The sequence below is a fragment of the Macrobrachium rosenbergii genome, chromosome 3, assembly GCF_040412425.1.
Source record: "Macrobrachium rosenbergii isolate ZJJX-2024 chromosome 3, ASM4041242v1, whole genome shotgun sequence".
NCBI lineage: Eukaryota > Metazoa > Arthropoda > Malacostraca > Decapoda > Palaemonidae > Macrobrachium > Macrobrachium rosenbergii.
In genome coordinates, this window is record NC_089743.1 from 18,218,668 (window position 1) to 18,246,075 (window position 27,408).

Consider the following 27,408-nt stretch of genomic DNA (forward strand, 5'->3'; position numbering starts at 1 on the left):
GGATGTGTTCTGACATAACCCATAGCTTTAGTAAGAGTGAAGTCCTCTTGCAGTGAAGAATAAGACCTTTTAATATAGCCTCTCTATGCAGAAAAGCTACAGCGTTCTTTGGGACTTGTGGATGATGATTTGAGGTGATAGACAGAAACTAGATCTGACCAGGCACAAGAGTAACTCAAGTTTGTCAGCCCCTCTGATGTTTGAAAGGGAGGGGCTCGGGAGGCTCTAATGAAATTGTTTGAAAGATCCAGCTGCGATTACAACGTTGGGTTGGGGTGGAGGGAAGGAGGAATGAGGTTCCCTGGCTTTCAGTTTCTGGTGTGTTCTTGAGCAGTTCTGATGCCAAATAATTTTGTTCGTTAAGGGTTAATGAACAAAAGGAAAGATGTGATATACTCGTATGAAGGCTCCAAGACGTACCCCTGGTTTTGCCACCAATGTGATGCAAATGTCAAGAAAGGTCAACAACAACAACTAAGACACAAAAACTCAGCTCCCCATATCACAGCACATACTGACAGAAATGGCAAGTAACACGAAGATGAAGGGTATAATCACATATTCCATGAGGAATAAAAAAAAAAGTAAGACCTCATTTTATATCTCTATCCTGAATGTCTCACTTCATAGGGCTATCAGGTCCTCTTTCATGCCATATCTGTTACCAGTCCTCAATTTGAACTAAAGTAAAAATGCTATCCTTGGCAATGGTTTGTATTTCATATGAACAAGTTTTTTGCCACTGCATTTTCTGTCACACTATGTGAATACTGACAGAAAAATTATACAGGTGTACATTACACAACTTTGCAATGTTATAAACAAAACACTTAAAATCTAAGTGGTCCCAATGGACATCCAGTTGACTATACAGAGCAGAAGGTAAGCACAGAGTATAAGACATTTTGAATGTTCTGTTTCACCATTTAGGTATTCCATTAGGGTATCATGAGTAATGATTTTATGAAACAGGGCTTGAATTAACCTACAATTGTTTAAATGTTTTAAAAAGCAACGTGATTAATTTTATTAAGATTTGGTTACCTCATCCACATAGTTGGGAATATCATCAACATGTTCAAAGCTTGTTGTCCTAGGGTTGACTATGTAGAGGAGAGTTCCCAGCCTTTGAAGAAGAGTTTGACCCATTATAACCTGAGAATAGGAATGATGTTTTCTTGCAGGGAGTTGATGCAACTTGTGTGATGTCCTCTTAATTCATTTGATTTTGGGAGTTGATGCAACTTGTGTGAAGTCCTCTTAATTCATTTGATTTTGTAATCTGAAAAAAGATAAGGGCCAGATTAGCATAGCTTTAATGTTCACAATATGTCCTAGAATAGTTTATGACAATGCTTTGTCTTTGGGAAAAACTGTAAACCAATATTGAAACTTATTAGAAAAAGTGAATGTCATCATCTGCCAGTAGTAATAACAGAACAGAACTGGTTATACTTTTTTATGTTGAAGAATAAAAGCAATTTAAGAGATGCTAAGTCATAGCTGTTTATTGAAATATTTATTTTGGAGTTTGTTAATATTTAGTGACGATAGAATTCTGGAAATTTAAACTATTACATGTTACAGAAAATTTTGGCATACAGATCCAATAACTGAAAATTGGTTCTTGGAAGAATTCAAGCCTTTGTCTTTTAAATGTTATACCTTCAGAGAAAGCTGGTCCAATCTTTGAACCTTGATAACAAAGTAGTTAACTATGGCAGGTGAGTGATAGGTGGAGTAGCCCACCCACTAACTCGTAGTGTCAATTTTTTTTAGCCTCCTTGCTGATCAGATGTCTTGCGCTTCACTTGTTATGGCAGTTGTTGAAGCTGTTCCATGTATTTCCTTGGTTGAATGGTTTGACAGTTGTAAGAATGATGATGCATCTTGGCATTACAGGAGAGCCTTCTCTTTTAGCCTTCCTTGAACATTTGGCTTCAGCCAAAAGTACCTTGCCTGCACTAGTCTTGGTGGACCCCAATGCTTCAGCTCTGACCTCACTCTCCACCCCAGACTAATTGGGCTTCACTCATGGACATTCTTCTACTCCAGCAGCTGCTCCTGTCCATTTGAGGATGTCTGTCTTTGGCATCCTCCCTACCTTTATCATTTACCTCCTCTCCCTCTCCTTACTACACATCTTGCCAATCACCAGATCAGTGGAAGTGTAGCAAGGCTCCTCAAGAAGGCTAAGAGGTCCTCTCATGGCCATTGCTCATTTGTTGGGTGTGAGGGTGATCCCAGCATATGTTCCTGGGGGCAGATGATCGTGGGTGGTGCAGGTGGATTGGTGCATAAGTTTGCTTGTGACTAATCTCCATTGCACGGGTCAGCTGATGTTCAGCCCTGGTGCATGACACATCACCCACACATCCTTCTTGGGAGAGGACTGTTGCTAACTCTTCTCATGTTGATTTGTTTCTTTGGAAACACAGGGATGAATCTGCAGTTTTCTGGACTAAAAGCCATCATAATTTTTGTGAGCTATCTCTATATCTTGGGGCATGCTTGGGTCTCCTCACCAACCCTGGCATGACTGTACTTTTGTGTGTAGCACCAGCATGAACTGTTCATGGCTCAGGTCTGTGTTAGAAGATGCATAGCTCAGGACTGACCTAGCCTATGCACCACTCTGTATTAGTCCGAACAGGAAAGGCCAGAAAGGAGAAAAGGTGAAGAAGGGAGGAAGATACTGAAGCTAGCAATCCTTCCCTCCAATTGCTCTGAGTAGTGGGAAGCCCCTCAAACCAGTGGGTAATGTGGCAGGAACAGGAGCCAGGGCCTTGAGTAATCTGTGTCTATTGGACCAAGTACAGATTTCCATTCAAGGACAGATGCCCTGCCCCTTCTCACAGAATGATCCCATTGTATTTCTTACTTTCCAGGACCATCCAAATCTCTTTGTTGCTGGAGATATGGCTAGTACTGGAGTAGGATGCAATTGCTCTGGGATTGGGATTTGTCATAATTTGGGGATCATGACTGGAGCAGCCTGATCTTCTACCCAAACAACAGATGAAGTACCTGGGAATGTTAATCAACACGGTAACAGTGAGAATTCATCCCACAGACACTCAGATCAACAAAATCATGGAGGTATCAGCTCAGCTCCTGTATTGAGAGCAACAATGAATTTGACTTTGGAGAAACTTGTCACTCATTGGTGTATTCAACAGTGTTTGCTTGTCAGTGGTGTCTGAAACAACTCTGGTCATTAGCCATCAATCCTCTGGCAGTCCCCATTCCTGTAAGAAGGGAAGTGAAGGAAGCTCTTGGTTGGTGTTTAGATGGCAGGAACCTCCATGTGGGAGATCCACCAAACTTTTACCGCCCTTGGAGATGATTCTGCTTTTGGAATCATCAAAGGAAAGGTGGGGTACACACCTGAACAACTTGTCTTAACTATGTGGACTCGAAAGGATTCTCATGTTGTATATCAAAGCTCTTGAGAAGAGTGCAGCACTTCTGGCTCTGATCTCCCTTTCCCTCTGCTGGCTGACAAGGTAGATGGACAAATGGTGTGATTTGCCATGCATTGAACTGTCAATCAGGTACATCCCAGCCATTGGAAAGTATTAGCAGATCAGTTCAGTCACCAAAACTAAGATGAAGGGAAAGAGTGTGCCATGCATCCACATGTAGCAGAAAAGCTGTTTGGGGTTTGAGAAACCAGTGATTTACCTGTTTGCCAAATAGCTGAACAGGATGCTCCAGTACTCTCCTCCCCAGTGCTGGATACCTGGCCTGTGTTAGTAGATGCTTTCCAGCACCCTTAGGGACAACCTCAACATCAGTGTTCATTTTGCTCTTCTGCCAGATCCACTGAGTGATAAACTGAATGCTGTTCATTTTTATTTTCAAGAGTGACTCTGATGACTCCTCACTGGCCATAAGCCAAGAGGCTTCCTGATCTGCTGGGCCTTCTCATCAAAGCCATGAGAAAACTACCACTATGGTCCACATTGCTTCAGCAGCCACATCTACTGAGGTATTACCAGTCTGTAGAGTCAAGGGACTTCATGACTGGAGAGTATCCAGAATCTCTTGTAAGAATGGCTTTTCTTGCAGTGTTGCCTGGGATACGTCAAGTACTGTCAGGAGATCTTCAGCAGATGTCTATCAGTTAAAAAGATTCATCTTTCACAGTTAATGTCATCAAAGGGGCATCTCTGGTCAGGGTCACTATTCAGCAATTCATGGAGGGTCTAAGTCTACCACTACCAAGATAAGGTCTCTCCTGTTTCTATGGGGAGGGTCTACTGCTCAGTTCTTTCCCAGGTCCTCTGGCTTTAGGGCTTGGACCTCTCTACCTTGGCAGAGGTTTCCATGCTCATGAGAAGCTTTGAACAGTCCTGCCCCTGAGGTAGGCTGCAGACAGATGTTACACTCAAGATTGTTTTCTTGCAAGCCTTACTATTGGCAAAGAAGTCAGTAAAATGCACTCTCTTCCTTCCTCAGAGCAGCATTGGAAGGATGGAGATCCCTGTCATTCTCATTCATTCCTGAGTCTGTGGCAAAAACTCAGAACCCATCAGTCTCCGATGAGAGATAAGAGTCTTTCTTTGATTCCATCCCTTCAAGACTTTCTAGATGAGGATGAAGATGAAAAGCTATTGAGCCCAGTGAAAGTTTCACAGTATTACCTGAGATGGAATTGAAGCCCTATGGTGTTCATTATTTCTGGTGGGCATAACAAGGAAGTATCCATGAGCACTTGTCTCGTTCTGGCTCATCAAGCAGAGGTATGAGCTGTTTGGCAAGGGGGAAGACTCTATACCCTGGGCAAGGATCATGAAGTCAGGTGCATTACCTTATTCCTAGCATTCAGGAGGAATGTCTCGGTGTTTAGAGCACTGAGGGCAGACATTTGGAATTATCAGATTGCCTTTATGTCTTTCTGCATGAAGAATGCTTCTAAAAAGTCTGTAGATACTTTCTCTTTAGGACCTGTGGTGGCTGCTCAGCCAATTTTGTAGTTGTCTTAGCTTCACTAGAGTGGAACAACATCTTTTCTAACGTTCACTTTGGTGAAAGGTCGGAGGAAAGAAAGATGACTGGTATTCTTTCACTCTTCCTATCTACTTCCTGACAGCCACCAGCCAGGTTAGATACAGGTTATAGCTCCCAATCTCTAACTTTTGGTAGTCAGCAGATGTGACTCCCTCCATCCCTCTTTTGACAAGGGCGGGGGGACCACTAGGTACAGCAAACTTATCTGGGATTCATCAATAATAAAGCAGCCTTTCAAGCTTATCTTCCCCTCCAACATGGGAAATCAAAGCTCTCCTCTCGTACATGACCCTGTAATCCTCGACATTAAAAATGCCATTATGTGCAGGTGGTTGCAATACTTATCATTTTCTTGCTCACATATGTGTAACAGTGAAGCTAACATTTCTGGATGGGAGATCAGCATCATTCATGATCTCTGGATAAAATCTCCCACCTATGGAGCGAGTCTCCATATAAAAGATGTTTTGTATTCTTGTAGGAACAGATCCCAAATTTCTAAGATAATAAAATTTTTTTCCTAGATATGCAAACCTGAAGACTTATCAAAATTCCACCTCTAATCACTTCTGCACATGTCCTCTTACTGGAGGAAAAACTGGGCAACCGGGTGGATCCCCCATACTCTCACTACCCCACTGGTAGTTAACAACATTGTTAACTAGCTTCAATGACTGGACCAGCTTATACTGAAAGTACTTGTGTATCTGTCTAAAGATTTCAGGTTTGTATATCTAGGGAAAAGAACAGATTTATATAACTAAGGGAAAAAGAAATTATTAAAAATTCACAGTATTAATCATTAACAATTATTATTGTAAAAATATTTTCAAATCAACAGTAATAACCAAAATTTGGCCATTCACTTGCACAACATAAGTGAATTGTTTTTCTTTTACGTTGATGTTGATGGAAGAGAGGAGTTTGAGTTGTTTCGGCCGTAAGTCATTTAGGCCCCAAGCACGTTTACATGCAAAATGGGCGCTGCATTTAGTACCAGCCCCTTTGGGATGTACATAAAACATAAAATTATGATGGTAAATACCATAAACATAATGGTAAATACGATGTCTTACACTGTTTTGGATGTTATGGCCTAAATGACTTATGGCCAAAATGACCAGGACCAAGAGAGAGAGAGAGAGAGAGAGAGAGAGAGAGAGAGAGAGAGAGAGAGAGAGAGAGATTCTCATTCTCTTGTATGATGTCTTGGTGGTGGCATCCAAGATTTTTACTGGTCTAAATGATAATAAGATCCTGGTTATTTTGGTGTTTTCTATGAAATGCTTCGACATTGTAGATGGTAAGGAAAATATTTGGAGAAACATACACTCTCTTTTTATGGCGCTTGCATCAGTCTACAACATTCTGTCTCTTCAGATCTTTTTGGGGGAGGGGGTGGGTTTTTCATAGAGGATGAGGGTGATCTTCATGCCATTGGATGTGGCGCTAACATAATCCCTAATTATGTTCTTAAAGGTGCGTAATCCTGACGAAAATGTTGGTGCAAATACCCCTTAGAGAATAGCTTTGGTTTTCCTTTGGTACCATTATTTTTTGTAGTGGTTGGTTCTTGATACCACTTGCTTGGAGTCAATCTGACCTGCTTTTGGATTTCTCTGTCTGAGAAACTATTCTAGACAAGAACTTTCATAGCTCTGTCAATTTCACTGTGTTTCCTTCCCTGTATGGCAGTATGAAGGACTTTTCTACTTTTCTAATGTAAGTGTCCACAAAGCTCATCTTAAAGACTTGTAGACACTCACTGTTCATTTAAAGAGAGGCTGGGGTTGGTCGGTTAAGTGTAGAATAAGGAGTGTAGGAAAAGGAGAGTTCACTTAGAGTTCGTCTTGAAGGTGAAGTAGAGGACAGAGGAAGCCTCGAACGTCTGTCAGAGGATTTCTAGATTATCTTCAGGTAATCTAGGTGCTGTTAATGCATCGGTGGTAGGTACATGGCATTAGTATCTGGTTGAAGAAAGCTTCTCCTACAATACCCACAAAGAAGTTGGCGAAGAGGACTCCTACTAGCAGAGACACCACCACAGTACTATCACACTGAGTGTACAGGAAGCCTCCCTGGGTGATGGAAAGGGCTTTCTTAGTGCGGGCCTCCATCAGTGAAGTTTGGCTTTGTTTTATCTCTGTACACCCTATCCAGAATACATCTGAGGGGATGTTGGTGAAAAGGCTCTCTGCACCCTAGGAATTTTAGGGGCATAGGGCATAAGAAGTTTGTTAAGCCTTTTTTCCAGTTGGCAGGTAGAACTTTGGATCTTGTTGATGACTGGCATGTGGTGGGGTTTCAGGGTTTGTGTGTTTTTATGTTCCCCTAAATGTAGTCAGACTTGAAGTCACCTGTGGCAGGAGGAAGGCATGGTGTTCCATTCTTGGCAATTACCATCTTGATTACTTTGGTGATGCCCCAGTGTATCTCGTTTATGAGATTTTCCAAATGCAGTGGACTTTCAACTTGGCTATTTCACCCAACTTTTGATTACGTTCCTTAATGCAAAGAAGGACCAAAGTAGTGACTTTGTTGGCACAGGTGGATGGTGATGTTGTTTTGTATATAAGGAAATGGCTACTGACGAAGAACATAAAGGATGAAATCCTCCTCCTTCTCTTCATCACCTACAGAAGTTGGCCCCCTCCGAGATGTAATACCTGAGAATGGAAATCTAATTCTTTTTCTCTCACCTAATCATGGTGATAAATGAAGATGGCACCTCATTTTCAACCAGGCCCTAACAAGAATATAAAATCATAATGGAAATAGAAAAACAAACAAAAACCTCAGTGCAGTTAAAATGGCTATTTCTTTTAACATTGCTGCAGTGGGAGAGGTCTCCTACCAATATATACTAGACCTTGTCTACACTACCCTGTAGCTGCTAGGAATGATGAGACCACTAACTAAATTCCTCTGATGCTACCATAGTAAACATTTGAACGTTTGAAAAAGGGTCTCTTACCTAAAAAAATAAAAATAATAATAATAATAATGAAAAAGGGTCTCTTATCTAAATAATAATAATAATAATAATAATAATAATAATAATAATAATAATAATAATAATAATAATAGAGAACTCAAGAAGGAAACAGAAGGAAAGCTAACAGGGGCACAAGATCAGGCCCTAAAAACAAGATATGTCCAAAGAACAATAGATGGAAATAACATCTCAGCCATATGCAGTAAGTGCAATATGGAAGACGAGACCATAAACCACATAGCAAGCGAATGTCCGGCGCTTGCACAGAAACAGTATAAAAAGAGGCATGAGTCAGTAGCAAATGCCCTCCACTGGAGCCTGTGCAAGAAACACCAGCTAGCTTGCAGTAATAAGTGGTACGAACATCAACCTGAGGGAGTGATAGAAAACGATCAGGCAAAGATCCTCTGGGACTATGGTATCAGAACAGATAGGGTGATATGTGCCAATAAACTAGACTTGATGCTGATTGATAAAATCAAGAAGAAAGTATCACTCATTGATGTCGCAATACCATGGGACACCATAATAGATGAAAAGAAAGAGAAAAAATTGATAAGTATCAATACCTGATAATACCGGGTGTTTCGAAATTAGAGCCCCCCCCTCCACAGAACAAATGGAAAGTTATGAAGTTTTCTGCTATAGCCTATCTTCAAGTACATTATTTTAAGTTTCTATTAAGCTATTTTTCATCTTACATTTCTTGTATTTTCAGACTGAGTGACGGAGTTAAATACAGCCATGGCTAACGGCTCGGAGGAAATCAGATGGATTGACCGAATCCGGGCTATAACCTTCAGAGAGGCCAGGGATGCTGGCACATCCTTCATTTCACGTTCCTGGATAGCTAAATACATTAAAAGAGATGAATCCTTTGATAAAAGAAACTGGAACAAAAATCCATATGACTGTCATTGCAAAACGAGTGAGAATCTTGGAGGCCTGAAGTCCTTTCTCAGGAGTCAAAAGACATCATAGCTGGGGCAGTGGGTAGACCAAGAAAGTCTTTACGTAAATTGGCGCTTGAACTAGAAACAAAAAGGGGAAAGAAGAGAAGTTATAGTGCTGTATATCGTGAGTTGAAAAAATCTGGTATCAAGCCATTTCATGTTATCAGCAAGCCCAGCATCACTCAGCAACAGAGAGATGACTGTGCATGGTTTTGTGGTTCATTTCTTAAAGATTGGGATGAAGCTGACTTTCTCCATGTTGCTGCATCTGGTGAATTCTTCACTTACACAGTCAGGAATCCAAATCATAAAAATGACATCATTTGGGCTGCAAAGTTGGATGATATCAGCGATGACGTGCGCTATCACCAAGTTGTGAAATTTCCTGAATGTTGGGGAATTTTTCTCTGTTTCACAGCCAAACGGTTAATGTGGAACATCAAAGAAAAAGGGCAGTCATGGAATGGCGAATACTTCAGAGAAACTGTGCTTACTGGTGGAGTATTTCCTTTCCTCAAAGATCCTGAAAATGTGTTATCTGTTGAAGAAGTCACATTTTTGCATGATAAGGCACCATGTTTCAAGGCTCTTCAGACACAGGAGCTGCTTTGAAATAGTGGTATTGATTTCTTCTCGTGAAGTGAATTTCCAGGTAGCTCCCTGACCTTAATGTGTGTGAAAACATTGGTAGTATCTTAAAGGAACGTGTTGAAGTGTGCACAATGAACTATGATGGTATACCAAGCCTCAATGACCTGCGAAGAGAGGTGACTGAAGTGCTCAGGGAAATGGAGTTAGAGTCTCAGCTTTTTTGCGATTTGCTGAAATCATACCCCTCAAGAATGCAGGCTGTGGTACAGGCAGATGGAGGCCACACAAAATATTAAATACTCAGAGAGAAACTTAAATAAATAACTGTTCTGAATTACTTTTGTTTTTGTCCATATCAATTTTAGTTTATGCTGTAGAGGGGGGAGCTCTAATTTCGAAACACCCTGTAGAAATAAGAAGGATATGGGATATGTCAGTGGACATTGTACCCATAATCATAGGAACACTAGGCATGATCCCAAGATCCCTGAAAAGGAACCTGGACTCATGCAGAGGAGAGTGCTATTAGAAATTGCGCACATAGTGAGAAAAGTAATGGCCTCTAAATAGGCAGGATGCAACCCAGAACCCCACACTATAAAAACTACCCAGTCGAAAATAATAATAATAATAATAATAATAAGAGACTTTTAGTTTATTCCTCGATACAGAAATTAAAATTTGTAGTTCTGCTTGATGTAGGAGATAAAATTATTGCTGGGTGACTAGAACCTTACTCAAGTGCTAATGTTTGACCATAAAGCGGTTCTGTTGCATGTTTGCAAAATTACCTGTTAGAAGTTAGAATAGGCTGTTAATATCAACTACCAGATCATTGTGTAAGAAATACAAATATTCAAAAATAAACTGTCAAAAGTGAAAGCTAACTTAAATTCAGCCAGAAAATTTACTTCAAAATTGCAAATCCCCAAATGATCATTACTTATGTCACAGGCATCGCTGGGGTGTTCGTATGTGCGTATGCTGCTAACCAACTATTTATTTGAAAGATGCTCCGGTTCAGATTTGCAAGCTACATCCAGATTTTGAATAACTATTACACTGTCTCATTTATTCCAGACTTGATATCCTCTTAAAATTTTGAATTCCTAATTAGTTTGAGAAGTCTGACGTGTGTGAGGTATGTGAGATCGACTAATTTGGTGTTACTAAGTTTCACAGCTCATACTTTGGACAAGATCATTTAGAGGCCCTGAAATTCCTGCATGAACAAGGATTATTGCTGTCTGAAGCCCTTTGCATTGCATACAGCGTTCATTATAGGAACAACCGCTCCTGCCTCGATGCAAACTCCTAGAGTAGGAAACACTGTAACTCTTGCGTTTTTGGTTTCAAAGGAACCATCCTCGATCACGCTCATGTTACGTCAGCCGCTTGCTCCATTAATACTGGGGTCACTGTAGAATGATTAGTTCCTCATAAATTCCACCCAGTGCTTCTACCATGTTGCCAAGTTTTCTTTGGACAATCAGAAGCCTATTGGAGACCCTGGAATTGCTTTTGAGATTGACGCTTCAGTTAGGGAAAGTATCATCAAGGACATCCTTTGAGTTACATTTGAGTTTTTCTGGGGATCGCAAGAGAGTCCAAGTACTTTCCCATTTCATTTGTGGACACTATACCAGCACTGCAAGATGCTTCAGCTCTTGTTCCTCTACAGAAAAGCATTTTCGATGTGAATCCAAGACCAATACTTATAAATAGATATTATCATAGCCGCTACTGAAAATCTAGGTCTATGCCTACTTTATGAGTTACCAACTCCGAGAACGTATGATATGAACTTATAAAAATGCAGCTAAATTTTCCATTCATTTGTATTTGATTCGAACATTTTTACGTTCATTGTAAAAGGCTCACCTGAAAAACTTAATTTTCAGAAGCGAAGGTCAAATTCTTCCAAACCCTAACCAATCTAATATGAGATATGGTTTGCGAATTCCCAGATTGGTTTGAAATGTGCATTTCTCTCTCTCTCTCTCATTAGCCTTGGTCATACCCCGATATATTCGAAACAGACATTTTGTTTGTCTGTCCTCTGCTTAAACCATAAGCATTCCCAAACAGCCATGAAATAAGATATTCTCTCTCTCTCTCAGTAGCACTCCGCTTGCCCAAACTCCACTGAACTCAACATTCTCTCTCCCCCTCTCATGACCGTTGGGTATATGCAAATGTATATGAGATATTAATTCTCTCTGTCACATCAGCCTTGGTTATAGCTAGATTAGTTTGAAATGTACTCTCTCTCTCTCACTCTTTTGTACATACCCAAATATCTTTGGAATAACATGCTCTCTCTCTCTCTCTCTCTCTCTCTCTCTCTCTCTCTCTCTCTCTCTCTCTCTCTCTATTTCTGGCTTTTAAAAAAATTGGTAAGGTAGGAAGCCCAGTGAATGCAATTAACATGGTAATTTTTCTTAGTATACAACACTGAGTTAAATTTAGAATGAAGGTTAACTGGCCCAGTTTTAATGCCAGTAAGAACTTACCATGAGGCCACAGTTCTCTTGTTTTGGGGGATTGTTTGAGTAAAAAAAAACTAACCAAGTTGTAATTTTACACGATTATAATAATGCATATCTACAAATTCATGAGCTTTATCCCTAAAAAAAAGCTCCGGAAATGCAAAAAAACTCAGACACCTGATTTCACTTCTCTGCTCATTCGTTCGAAAAGCAACTTCCTTGGCTGAGCAGCTTTTTGGGGCACTTAGCCTTTAAGCTGCTCGATCGAGGGTGGAGCAGAGTTTCGGGAAAAAAATTAATTTTCGTTATACACCAAGTTTTTTTGTACACTATTTACCGCTCGAAACAGGTGAATTTGATTGGTAAAATGTTCACTGAAAACGGCTCGTTTGTAAGACTAGTCGATGTTTACTACGGAAATGCAAGTGCTTTACAACAAAATTTGAGTGATTGCAGACAGTGCCTCAGATGGAATGTGAACATTTCACAGATCTCTACGGGAACATCAGTCATTTTTTATTCTGCTGCTCTGATATGAAAACGAAAGAATAGTTTTGAAGGCAAACAATAAAAACAAGTAAAAAATGCGCCGAAGTTTCTTCAGTGCAGTCGAGTTTTCTGTACAGCGTATAATCAAGGTCACCGAATATAGATCTATCTTCCGGTGGCCTCGGTAAAATGCTGTATGAGCCGCGGCCTATGAATCTTTAACCATGGCCCGGTGGTGGCCTGTCCTATATCGTTGCCAGATGTACGATTATGGGTAACTTCAACATTAAATAAGAATAAAAATTACTAAGGCTAGAGAGCTGTAATTTGGTATGTCTGATGATTGGAGCGTGGATGATCAACATACCAATTTGCAGCCCTCTAGCCTTAGTAGTTTTTAAGATCTGAGGGCGGACGGGCAGAAAAAGCCGGCACAATAGTTTTCTTTTACAGAAGACTAAAACCTGTTTATGAATTGTAAATTTTTTTCAGTTCATTCCGATTTGATCTTGGGAGATGCAGTGTTAATACGCAAATTTGTTTCTATTTTCAATTTAAATTTATGATTTTATTTCATATAGCTATCAGATAATTGTATTACAGTAATCAATTATCATGTCAAGCCGCCAATAAATGTAGGGAAATTTTGGAATTACATCCCTCGTTCTCTCTACCATTCCCATTCCAAATGCAAGAAAGAGAGAGAGAGAGAGAGAGAGAGAGAGAGAGAGAGAGAGAGAGAGAGAGAGAGAGAGAGAGAGAGAGAAATATAAGCTGATTGATTGGTAGCAGGGGGTTCGGGAGGCGTCGTAGCGCTCTACACTGCAATTATGCTGAGTGCACAAGACCCAGTAATTTGGTCGTTGTTTATATATATCGAGAGAACAGGGTGCAATTTATTTTTGCTTTGTTTTGTGTAGTACTATACATTTTTATGTCCGCCTCTGGTTCGTTTATTTTAGTATTTTTGGTGTTATTTTGGCTTGTTATCTATGCCTCACCTCAGAGGCGATAGTACTAAACATGACGGAAGCTCCTTGGGACGCCGTGTTTAGTACTAGTCCCTCGAGGATCAAAGAATAATGCACACCCATTTCTATGTTGTGGTTGACTGTCTACTTTACATTTACCATACAATGGTTAAAATTTGTATGGTGTAGATATTTTTTCCTTGCAGATAAGCCAAAGCAGCAACATATTTTTTGTTTTTGGTCTTGCCTGGCATTATTATTATTGTTAATATTATTATTGTTATTATTTGAAGGAAGGAGACCCTATTTCAAACAAGTTTTGTTAAAAAGGATGGCTGTATTTTGCAAATTTATCTTATACAGGATCTTTTCCATTTTCCTTATAATTCGCTTTTCAGGCTCAGCAATGTTGGTCAGCAAGTGGCCAATATTCATATTGGAAAAGGACAACGTGGAATGTGGGAAATATACTTACTGAAATATTCAATCAGAAATCTGTGGATTCCTTCGTGGTCTTGCTCAGTGGTCTGGATTCTGGTCTTCTTCTAGTTCAGGTATCATCGATATGTTTTGACCAGCTTGATGGTCATCCTCGGGGCATGGCTGAGAAGGATCTGGAGAAAAAAGGCGCTCAGGTCGGTATTTATAGGGGGGTCTTGATCAGTGCTGAATTATGACTGGCTGCCTGGGGTGGGTCGTCTCAGGCGGAACCTTCTCTCCCGTGTTGATGTTCGGGGCTCGTCTTGTGTGCGAGCGTCTTTGTAGTACTGGGGGTGGATGGAGAATTTTGATCCTCCGATGCAGAATTTTGATTCTCTCGCTAGCTATGGGGGGGGGGCACTCTGTGCGTGTCCCTTGGTGGCTGTGGGAAGGAGAAAGGTTTCCCGTGTAATGTTGAGGGTTGCTTTCTCCTTCTCAATGTGCAATGCTCCCCAGGAGGCGCAGGCGGTGGTTGTCCGTATTCCAGTCAATTATTTCCATATTCGGGATTGTGTCTTTTCTTGTAATTCTCTGGTTATGGGCAGTCATGGCGTGGTTAAAGATGGCTCCTTCTTGGGCATGGCAGGAAATCCCCTTGGAGAAATGCATGGTGGTCATACCAACGTATGATCTGAGGCATCCTCGGATGGGGCATGAGTACTGGTAGACCACGTTGGTTTTCTTCAAGGGGTCCTGCTGAGGGACGGTTGGATTGTTACGCATAACCAGGCTTCTTGCCTTTTTACTTTTGTAGTAGATAACCAGATGAATATTCTTTCTGGGGTCAGTGGGACAGACGTTGTCCTTGATGATGTTCTTGAGGGCAGATTCATCTTCTTAATATTTCTGATGGAATTGTCCTTTATAGAAGAGCTCTATGTGTTCAGGGAAGAAGTTGGGGCGAGGTTCCTGCTGGTACCATCTATCGATGTTCCTCTTGATAGATCCTTCTATATTCTGGTTTGGGTGTCAATTGTCGACGAGGAACTGGGCTACACGTTCCATCCATTCATATGTGTCATTCCAGGAGGAGCAGTGCGAGAGGGCCCTCCTGACATAAACACTGATGGTGGAGCACTTATACCTCTTGGGGCACTCGCTCGCTGCGTTCATACACATGCCCAGGTTCGTCGGCTTCGTGAAGACCTTCGTGGAGAATAGGGCCTCCCTATGCTCTACAAGGACGTCAAGGAAGAGGAGGAAGCGGTCTTGGCCATGGTTGATGGTGAAACTAAGGCAGCTATGGTTGTGGAAAGCACACCTCAGGTTCTTTATTTCCTCTCGTGAACTGGCGCTGATGAAGGTATTGTCAATGTAGCGCACGCACATCCTGAGCATGCCCTCCATGCCCTCCTGGAAATCTGCACTAAAAAAGGCCCCTTTCTCCAACCACCGTGGCCATATATACACCCAGATCGACAGGGTGGCAATGGGTTCTCCCCTTGGAGACCTCTTTGCCAATTTCTATATGGGCACTGTGGAACAGAAGGTCTTCAAAAGTAATGACCAGCCAAGGATGTACAGTATGTGTGCTTCATCGACGATACCTTCGTCAGCACCAATTCACGAGAGGAAATCGAGAACTTGAGGCATGCTTTCCACAACTATAGCTGCCTCAGTCTCACCAACGAGCATAGCCAAAACAGCTGCCTCCCCTTCCTTAACACTCTTGTTGAGTCAAGGGAGGCCCTATTCTCCACAAAGGTCTACATGAAGCCGACGAACCTGGGCATATGTATGAACGGAGCGAGAAAGTGCCCCGAGAGGTATAAGTATCCACCGTCAGCGCCTACATCAGGAGCGCTCTCTCAACTGCTTCACCTGGAATGAAGCACATGAATGGATGGAATGTGTAGCCTAGGCCCTCGTCAACAATGGACATCCAAACTGGAATACAGCAGGATCTATCAGGAGGAACATCGATAGATGGTACTGGCAGGAACCTTGCCCCAATGTCCCTGAACACATAGAGCTCTTCTATAAAGGACAATTCCATCAGAATATAAAGAAGATGAACGCACCCTCAAGAACGTCATCGAGGATAATGTCTGTCCCACTGACCCCAATGAGGTTATTTACTACAAAAGTAAAAAGACAAGCAGCCTGGTGATGTGTAACAATCCAGCCGCCCCTCAGCAGGACCCCTTGAAGAAAACCAACGTGGTCTACTGGTACTCATGCCCCACCCGAGGATGCCCATGAAGGAGCCATCTTTAACCACGTCAGGACTGCCAATAACCAGAGAATTACAAGAAAAGACAATCCCAAAATTGGAAATAACTGACCAGACTACAGACCACTGCCGCCTGCGCCTCCTGGGAGCATTGCACATTGAGGAGGAGAAAGCAACCCTCAACATTACACAGGAAACCTTTCTCCTCCCCACGGCCACCAAGGGACACGCACTGAGTGCCCCCGATAGCGAGTGAGCAAATCAAAATTCTGCATCTGAGGATTGAAATTCTCCCATTCATCCCCAGCACTGCAATGACGCTCACACGCAAGACGAGCCCTGAACATCAACATGGGAGAGAAAGCTCCGCCCAAGACGACCCACCCCAGGCAGCCAATCATAATTCAGCACTGATTAAGATTCCCCTATAAATACCGACCTGAGCGCCTTGTTTCTCCAGATCCTTCTCAACCACGTCCGAGGATGACCATTGAGCTGGTCAAAACACGTCAACGGTACCTGAACACGGAGAAGAACCAGAATCCAGACCACCGAACGAGACCATGAAGGAATCCACGTATTTCTGATTGAATATTTCAATAAAAATATTTCCCGCATTCCACACTGTCTTTTTCCAATATGAATATTGGCCACTTGCTGACCAACATCGCTGAGCCTGAAAAGCGAATTATAAGGAAAATAGAAAAGATCCTGTATAAGATTAATTTGCAAAATACAGCCATCCTTTTCAACCAAATATTATTATTATTTACTTTGTACGTTTCTGTAAAGCCTTCAAAATTACCTTCTCATTTCAGTATGGGTCACCACCAATTAGTCATCTGAATAGGACATTAATCTTTCAACCATAGACACAAATAACTTTCTGCCCTTGCGACAGCTCATGGACATTTTGGTGTCTTTATATGTGGCTAGATGCCAGGAGGTACCGGAAATACAGTGCTTGTCTGTGGAGATGATTATATGTCGTCCGACTCGCCTTGTTTGTCCATGCCTGAAGAAGCCTTTTTGGCCAAAGAGAAGAGAGAATGGAAGAGTCAAAGGGATCACGAAGAAAGACTATTATAAAAGACCATAAAGAGTATTTAAGACTTGTACTGTATGTTTATTACCAAAGATGAATTCTGGTCCTTTTCACACGTGAAGGTGTCTCGGGCAGTCTTATGAAGACTTGCACACGTTGCAGGTAGTGGAAATTGTGCAGAACCTGGTGCATTTTACACTTCGGTATGCCACTGGCACATGAAGAGCCTATTTCTTGTTGCGGTAAGGACAAAACCACTGGTTGGTTTCAAACCGTCACTTAAAAGCTATTTTTGCTCACATACTTATCACCATGAAGCATACTGGAATAGTCACTGAATTACTTACGTACTCCATGGCATAAGACAATGGATGATTTTAAACTTATGAATACCATAAACTTGTACTATATTGCAAAGGGGTTTGGGATTTTTACAGGACAGTGAAAAATGAATTAGGTCGTCATGGTTTTGCACATTAGGAAAACGCACTGCCATTGGAGTTTGGCTCGATTTTTTTTTTATGTCGGGTTCCTTTGGTTCATAGCAAACAGTATTTTCTGAAGACAACTGTCTATTTGTAAAGCGCACTGCATTCTTGATATATTTCTTTTTTTTACCCCTATTCTAGAAAATTAGGAATTAGTTTTAGAAAAGATAAACAATCATTATCGAAGAAGTTGAAGTACTCTTTGGTAATATGAAAACGGTCGAATAGCAATTGAGAACCAATTTTATTTGCGAATTTATGAATTACACGTGATCTGTTCTCCTTAATGCTATGGACATGATTTCGAATACTTCATTATGCTTTTCTTTTTCAAAGATCACCATAAGGATAGGGTGGACTATTGAATGAAATTATTCGTAGTAGTGCCAGTAGGCGCACTGCAAACACTGAGGAGAGCACAATTTCTCTGTTACGATATTTAGCGCTGGAGTCTCTTTCTTGTCTAGTGAAAGTTTTGCTTTTCTTTTTATTTGTACAGGAAACCACACGGCTTCAACTTTCATGGAATTAGGAGACCGCACTGTTTTTTTTTTCAAGTATGAACTCATTCATTCTAACTAGTACGACCACTTTTTAGACTGGTAATACTGCCTAAAGGGATTGTTAGTAGTTTACCAAGTGGACTTACATATTTTTATCTCTTTATGGTAATTTTCGTACCTTTTGCGTTTGGTATCCTTTTTTGACTGTGTTTCTAGTCTTCAGTTGCATGAGACAGTATTATAATTTAGTCGTTAAGGCATGGCGCCCCCACTCTCTCTCTCCCTCTCTCTCTCTGGTAAGATTTGAACTAGAAGATAAGTGTTGGCTTAGCAACTCATTTATAGAAGCTGAAATGTCTCAGAGAGAGAGAGAGAGAGAGAGAGAGAGAGAGAGAGAGAGAGAGAGAGAGAGAGAGAGAGAGAGAGAGAGCTGGCTTAGCAACTCATTCATAGAAGCTGAAATGTCTCAGAGAGAGAGAGAGAGAGAGAGAGAGAGAGAGAGAGAGAGAGAGAGAGAGAGAGAGAGAGAGCTGGCTTAGCAACTCATTCATAGAAGCTGAAATGTCTCACTACCGGACAATGGTCTATTCAGGGTATGTCGTAGACATGCCTACAGTGCACTGCGTGAGGGAATAGATTTTTGGGCAACGTGGCCACGGTCTCGCTAAGTTTCTTCGGCGCAATCGAATTTTCTGTACATTTGAAAAACCTTCCACAAGACTGTTTCTTGAAGTTATTAAAACCATATACCAGTGAAAACAAGACAAGTGCTTTTTACAGAATTAAACATTAATTAATTGTGAAGTGCAGCCATACAGAGCGTCCTTTGTGACGGAGTGGGGCCGATAACCGAGGACTGCCTGTATTATAATAATTTTGAAGGAAATCAGCACGCCAAGTTCTTTGCAGTTTGACTGCTCAGGCACACTATAAAATTCATCAGCCATGGCAACTCAGGAATGTTGATGGATTCGTCTGTGCTTGCTGTCCAGGAAGCGCAGCCAGGAAGTTTATCCAGAACAGGAAATGTTGCAAAAGATTTATCAATGTAAACAAGTCAAGCCACTCGATCAGCCGGGATTCGTTTAAGGTACTTCAGCGTTTCCAAACCCGTAATTTTATGAGAGAAAAACAAAAAATGGTGCCTTGTAGAAATTTGTACGGAAGCAGTACGTGATGTCTGTCGCGGTGCCGTGTATTTAGTGCCCTGGTTTAAGAGAATGAATAATCAAGATTAATTTTCGGTGTTTTCTATGGTATTTATAAAAAAATCTGGCAATTAGTTTATAACATATATTGTACCTGAATGGCCGTGAACTTAAAACTCGAATCTACTCGGTGGCACTGTACAGCCTGCAGACTCTCTCTCTCTCTCTCTCTCTCTCTGGTTTCGTGGCGATGTTAAGCTCGCTCAGCTCTCAAACTGAGTAACCACTGTTCGATTACTGAACCGGCGGGCTAGCGGGAACATGGGCGCTTTCCATAAAATTCAACATGCCTCTGTTGACCTAATTGTAAGGTAATGTACCTAGTTGTTAGTCAATCGTTGTCAGCTGTAATTAGGAAGGGAAGAAGAGGGAGAAAAAACTCCAAACGTGTCTTTATTACCCCGTCAAAATGTATACCGGCAAATGGAAGGGCCTCGACGAGGTAATCGTCAATCCTTTGGGGTGAAAACATTTGCATGTTACTCGGTACTCTAAGATGGCTTCGGTACGAATGGCGAACTACATCTTATTAGGTATACTGTACTTCTCCACTTTGACTGCAACCAACAACATCCCTTTAACAACTTTGTACATATTCACACCCCAAATCAACAGAGGCTCACTGAGAATTAATAGCCTGTGATTAAAGTGTTCTAGCTGTTATCAATTCGAGTGATGAGAGTTGTAAATTACATATGGATGAAGGACAGTCCCTGAAGGAATGGGTAAAAGGAGCATATTTGCTAGTGTACACCGGTAAAGGTAATAAAGACAACTGTATGAATTATGGGTGCATAGCTTTACTTACGTTACCAAGGATAAGTACAGTAGGACTCTGACTAAGAAAGTAAGACAAAATGATGTATGTATTTATCATCAACAGTTTTGTGAGAAAACTGAAAGCAAAGGAAATCCAGCATTTTTATGCATGGACATAGAAAAAGATTTCGGTTGACTACTGACAGAGACAATGTGGAGGGTACTGATAATGGACGGTACAGCAGCTAATTTAATGAGAGTGTGTTTAACATCTTTTATAATGTGTGTGTGTGTGTGTGAGGCATGACAGGCCTGGTGTAAATGTTAATCTGAGACAAGGTGTACTGTGTCCTCTTGGGTGTTTAATATCAAATTTAATGCTTACAAAAATGAAAAAAGAATTAAAATACAAAAGAAAGCAATAAGAATACGCTGACGTAACTATGACAATGGGGGCAAAATAAGCGGGCCAAGTTAGTCGGAGATAAGTAAAGAGAGGAGACCAGGCGTTTAGGCAATCTGTAATGGTACTGTACTGGAATTGCTACTGATGTTTTATGCTAACTGTTCAATCAAACAAAGTCTCGGGAATAAGTAACAACCGAAAAATGCAAACACTGATCAGTATAGAATTCCAAGATGTTTATCTGTATCCTAAGATAACAAGCCGTTCGTTTCCAATTCCTGAGGACCATTGTAGCTAACAGCTATCTCCAAACCAAAATCAAGATTTAAATATGCAGTACCATGCACGTTGCGTAATAGCTATGCACCCATTCTACACTTATTATTTCGCTTTCTTTTCTTTCCACTGTTGTCACTGCTCTGTCAGTTCTTGCAGACTAAGTCTCACACAGTGGTGTTCTCGCTCACTTCCTTTGTGTTGTAATTTTATGATTGAACTGTAGTAATCGTATTTATTTTCTCAGTTCATTAGAATTTTTTGTGGTTCAACTTCCCTGAATCCCTTAATATGTCCTTTTTCATCCTGGTGTGGTAAAATTTTATGTCATTTTGATCTTCCTTTTCCTTTCGTGTTTAATTTCTCATGAGGATCGCTTTTAAATTTAATTTTATTTTCTATGTGTACTCTGTACATACAATATATGTTTTACTGAGAATATACTTAGTCCACATGAGGGGCATGTTTTTGTGTATTGTAGCCCTGAACATGGGAATACTGAATTCCTGAACCGTATTAGGAGTGTGGTTCCTAATTCTTCCTTCTTTTCAAAATTTCGTCCTTTCAACTTTTGCAGTCATTCTCTTTTTGTCCCTCTTCACCAGATTCCATGAACAAGTTCTTCAAGCATCTTTAGTCTTTCAATAAGTCAATCTTGTCTGTAAACGCGATCCTTTGAACTAACAATTAAAAAATATCTGCATGGCTTTGGTCTTCTGACAATTGCCTACTTCTGTTACCTATTTGTATCCACTCCACCTCATTTCACCTATGTAATGCACGCTACTATATATAATAAACTGAGAGTTCTCCGACAGCTGATATAATACCCCTTGTCTGACCAGTCCTATTCCTTTCTCAGCTACCGCCTGAGAGAGCAGGTGCATAAATTTTTCGTAGCCTCTCCTTCTTCTGTTATTTATGCTTTTCGTACAACATTATAGGGTTTGCTGTTCCTTTTTCTTTCAAGGAAAATGATTTCCTTGCCCCAATAAACTTAATACTCTAAACTTGCTCCCTACTGAAAAATGTGTGGTCCTTTGACCATAAAGTTATGACCTCATGTAAATTTAACTTCCTTTCTGTTTCCTATCCTGACGGATCTCTAGTTCACCTCTAGCATAAAAAAACATATCTCCATTCACTCTAACATAAAATCCAGTAGCTTTAATCCTTGTTTTATGCCTGTCTAATCCTATGTCATTTCCATTATTATCTGCTGGTAAGGACTGAGGGTTCTTGAATGCGAGGGATGTGGTCTACACTGCTTTTTATATTTCAATATTTCTAAAAGAGTCACACACGCCTTCCTGTGCTCAACCTTCACTTTCCTAGGATTAAGCTACTTGAAGAAGTGTCGATTCTGTCAGGTCTCAAGAAGGGCTTCATAACTATGATATTTAGACATCTTTCTATGACCCTTCTGTCCGGAAATGTTTGCTTTTGCTCAGTAACTGTTGTTTATATGAAGATATCTACTCCCTTCCGATTTATTTCTTTCCTCTTTATCAATAATCTTGATGAACCCTTACGCATGGCGTTCTCCTGTTGATGATTCAACCATCTTTTATTTTCATTTAAGATTACGGCCACCTTTAGCCACTAGGACTCAATTTCTGATTTATTCCTCTTCAATTCTAAACTCTGATCATAAAAACTTGACTGATTGGAGATCTCATGAACTGTTCAAGGTTAATAGCTGCAAGACAGTTTCTAACTATTTTCCTACTTACTCTCCCATACGATCCAACCCCATGTATCTGTTTGAAGGCAGAGGAATTAAAATACCTTCCTTTAAAAGTCGTTCTGAATCTTCAGGTTACATCAAACTTAAATTGTATGTGGTACATCTAGTTTTGTTTAAATCAAATATATCACACGGTTTGAGTTGCTTCAAAAATATTGTTTGTTTTGTTATGGTATTTCATTATTTTATTCACCTCACTTCATACATCTTTATATTTGCGGCCTTCATCGATGTTTTCTTTTATGGTGTCATATCTTGGGGCACTTCTTCCTCATTCTCCCGTCGTTTACTCAGTGATCTGTGCTGAAGTTGCCTCTTTTTAGAGGAACTGTTATTTTCTCTCCCCGAGTCCTGTCATCCTCTAATCTGCATGAGGCAGGTTCACCTTTTCCTTCTCGGTAAAGCCTCTTGTGTTGTACCCCCGACCTTTTATTGTAAAATGGAAATTGTCTTCAAAATCAGTAACAGAAACGGAGATGAACTCATTACCTCTGATCTATGAGCGCTGCTTGGTTTTTCACATCGCGGGCAACATCGGTGTAGGAATCCAATGAAAATGATTTTACTACTGCACTAAATTCCAAAATGAACGCACACACACACACACACACAGAGAGAGAGAGAGAGAGAGAGAGAGAGAGAGAGAGAGAGAGAGAGAGAGAGAGATTCTGGCAGCTCCTTTCAAAAAACTGACAGACCTTCGGTGAGTTTTTCCGATTACTGAGGTTTTGTAATGCGTGTCACGTATACCGTTTCGTAAGTTGAGAGACCCAGTTTTTATGCGAAGGTTTGCTCTAAAGCGTTTACCACCGTGAAAATGAACGAAAATCACGTTTTCTTTTCTTCTGTTCCTGTTTCATTATTAAAAATACGACATTCGTTGTTTCGACTGTCCTTCTTTTAGACAAACCCCAGAAATTCTTGCACTCTTTTAATATGGGTTGTTTATTTTTGCATTCTACTGTATCTTGCTGGTTTTGTGTACAGCAGCAGTTCTGGAAAGATGGTCAGGCAGCCATTAAATTTATTGGGTGACTTTTCAAGTATTTTATAACCCTTCCCCAGCTCTCTCTCTCTCTCTCTCTCTCTCTCTCTCTCTCTCTCTCTCTCCAGATTTGCTTTAAATCTTGTTATTCTTGTTTTTCTTGGCTTGCAGTTTCATTTAGAAGACTTGCGACCTTTCCATTTTGGTTGAACATTTCATAATGCTAAGCGTCTTTTTCTTAAGTAAAAGAAAAAGAAAACTACCTACCAAGAGGTTTTACTGGATTTTTCCTCTCTTCTTCATTTTCAGCTAAAGGTCCAATAAAACTTGTGTGCTACCAACCCTGCCCTTCCTCTCTCTCTAACACACACACACACACACACACACACACACACACACACACACACACACACACACACTTCAGATTAAAATAAATACCAATGTCATGTTAAATGACGGCACCTGTGTTACCTTACATTCATATTCCCATTATTTGCATCTTGAATGATTTGTAAGTCCAAAGTTACAGACAAAAGCCCCTGGGTCTGTTGAAAATTATTTGCACACTACTTACGGTTCTGTTTGCAGGTTTCCGCCATATAACTGATTTCAGGTTCCTTTTTTGTTTCGGTAACCCATATTTTGTGCATAATGGTACGAACCAAGGAGTGAGTATGTACCTCAGAAGATGATATATTGCGTAAATTCCGAGCTTGTTCTTTGTGGCAGCGTTTCTTATTATCCAGAAGGTAAAGCTGCAGATATTTCTGAAAACCGTCATTTTGCCTAGCTGCCGCAGGATAACTCCGAGCCCAAAGAGTAAGATAAGGAGCTGATCACCTTACCCACGTTTGTTAGTTACATCTTTCCTTTCTTAACAAATGGCTGCAAAAGTGCGCTCGAAAAATAATCCGTTGATCCCTATAGTGAATAGTTCAGGACCAAAAGAACGAAAAGCAACAGGAGCTGCGTGTTATCAACTGTCCAACCGTCAGGAGGCCGCAATCCGTAACATGTTGAATTATCCTGTGCTTGTAAGCTTGCAGTGTTGAAAGTCTCACGGACCTCATATTGCCTCGATTGGCAAAGCTGTCTCTTAAAAACAACGCCAACATGCTATAAACAACCGGTAAAGATGAATTCTAAACAAGGAAATAAGGGAAAAAGAGCAAAGATATTGAGTATAACCAGCGTACAGCGTCATCATTTTGTGGTGGTCACCTAGAGGAACTCTTCCCCTAATTTTTTTGAAAGGCCTCAGGGTATGTGGAGCGCTCTGACCAACTTGCTTTAGTGGTAGGTCCTCCCACAGCAGGGGTCCTTATCCTAGGGTTCATGGATTCCTTGGGTGTCCATTAAAATTGCTCAAAGGGGACCGTGAGCATCACATAAAAATCTTAATTAAAACATAAAACTTAAGTTTCACGTCCTGCATTTTTTGTTTCACTGGCAGATGTGTTTCATTATCATAAAAACATTGTGATTAACCTTATATCGCCAATTTTAACAAATAAGTTACGCGGAACGACAGCAGATTCAGGGATACAGCCAAAAAGGCTGCAATCTGGAATGTGGGGCAGCCTAAAGGTAAAGAATTCCCTCAGTTTACAGCCTCCAATAACTGCAACCTATTGATTACACTGCTGTAAAATTGGAGATTGCACTTTCTAGTAAAGGCGTACTTGCATATTCTCAACATTTGTCTCTCAGTTTTCCTGTGATTTAGGCAAGGTATAGCTATAGTTCTAGTTGTTAAATAGCTTTGCGTTCGCTATAAATGTGACAACATGTATCTTTTTGCTTACCGTAATCTTGCTTTATCGTCATATTCGAACGAAATATAGTAGCTTACTTTGTCGATGCATCCAGTATCTTTATATGCTACTCAAATGAGTCATTGTCACTTTCACAGAGAGAGATGTGGCATATGGAGAAAATTATAAATATACTTCACGTACTCCACACACACACACACACACACACACACACACACATATATATATATATATATACATATATATATATATATATATATATATATATATATATATATATATATATATATATATATATATATATATATATATGTACGTATATTTGTTCACTGAATGCAAACTGTTCTGTTTCGTAATCATGTGCATTTTTCTATGGAGGGGGTCCATACCTTTCAACAGATTCTCAAAGAGGTAAGTTACCCCCCCCCCACCAAGGCCAAGAATCACTGTTCTATAGTAGACTTCACTGGCGTTTCCACGTTATGCGTCAGTCGTCAGCCTCCACATCCCCACATGGAGGAAATACGAGTACTAAGGTCAACCTGCCGTTTCATGTCCTCGCGAAACTCGCTTTTGAATTGCGGGTCGTTCTGTTATCCTCCGTTCTTCCCGTTTACTGAATTATTTAATATTGTTGAAAAGAAAGCGCTACTTGCTACGGACACGATTATGATTATTCTCTCTCTCTCTCTCTCTCTCTCTCTCTCTCTCGTATCTAAACAAGTATGCATATGCCTAAAAATTGTGAATATAAGTCACGTGTGTATAAATGGTAATATTCATGTATATACCATATATATATATATATATATATATATATATATATATATATATATATGTATATGTATAATATACAGTATATATGTCGAAAACAGTAGAGTATTTATGTCAGTTCCTATGTGTGCGTATATTTACTTCGCAGACACACCAAATATATATACATATCAAAATATAATATATCTATATATATATTATATATATTACAAATATATATATACTGTATGTATATATATATATATATATATATATATATATATATATATATATATATATATATATATATATATATATATATATATATATATATATATATATATATATGGTGTGTGTGTGTTCATAATGCATGAGTGTGTGTGTATTTTATATATATATATATATATATATATATATATATATATATATATATATATATATATATATATATATATATATATATAGGAAACTGTACACATACAAGCATAACGTAGTCATATTTCTTGCAGATCAAGCAAAGTCTTCCCATGCGCACTTTGTGCATGCGTGGGCATAAAGTTTTGTTATACGGCTCTATACGCTCAAGGACATTATGTGTGTTTTGTGTCCCGTTGCATTTGTATGAGTGACCGTCAAAGAAAAACTGCCTGTTACGACACTTAACTCCCAAAGGATTACTAAAGATTTATGGTTTATTTCATTCCCTAAGATGCAAAATATTGTCCCTGAGATAAAAAAAAAAAAATGTCTCAACGTTACAGAACTTCATATTTAATTATTTAATACTCACAGTTAGAGGAACCAGGATAAAAGGGGTAATCCTGAAGTATCCAATGCAGTTTATATCTAACGAAAACTTAAGATGCTGCGAATTGTATCCTTGTTCTGAAAAGCTTTCCGTAGGATGCTTGACGAGACAGAGAACTAGAGACGACTGTCTTTGTCTCCGGAGACGCCTGTTCGGCGAGGTGCTGCCACAGTGTACTGAGGAAGGTCAGCTCGATTGACGCGGGCGGAGGAGAGGTCCGTTTTCCCTGATTCTCCCCTGCCCCAGTTTTTGTATTTTTTTTTACTCCCCTGTTTTGGGTGACCTTGAACAGCGCTGCTTTGGTATGAGTTCCGCCTACCCCCCAATCTCTCTCTCTCTCTCTCTCTCTCTCTCTCTCTCTCTCTCCGCCATCATCATTACTGATGTTATTAAAACTATCCTACTTGTGTTTTCTGAAATGTTCAGAGAATTTTCAGTTTCCAGCTGAAATTCCGGAATCGATGAATGATTCCTGTCGGGTGAATTTTTCTCGTCTAAGTT

At 40.2% G+C, this 27,408-nt stretch overlaps 1 protein-coding gene across 1 annotated transcript in view; it reads right to left on the minus strand.

The window, feature by feature from the left end:
- LOC136852998 (alkylglycerol monooxygenase-like) overlaps positions 1 to 27,085 on the minus strand; it is a 40,566-nt gene extending 13,481 nt beyond the window's left edge. Inside the window, exons 1-2 of the mRNA XM_067128115.1 lie at positions 26,890 to 27,085; positions 1,045 to 1,282 (exon numbers count right to left, since the gene is read on the minus strand). Of these exons, the coding sequence (XP_066984216.1) occupies positions 1,045 to 1,149 (105 nt within the window). The 5' untranslated portion in view covers positions 1,150 to 1,282; positions 26,890 to 27,085. The remainder of the gene's footprint in view (positions 1 to 1,044; positions 1,283 to 26,889) is intronic.
- Positions 27,086 to 27,408: the final 323 nt, after the last annotated feature.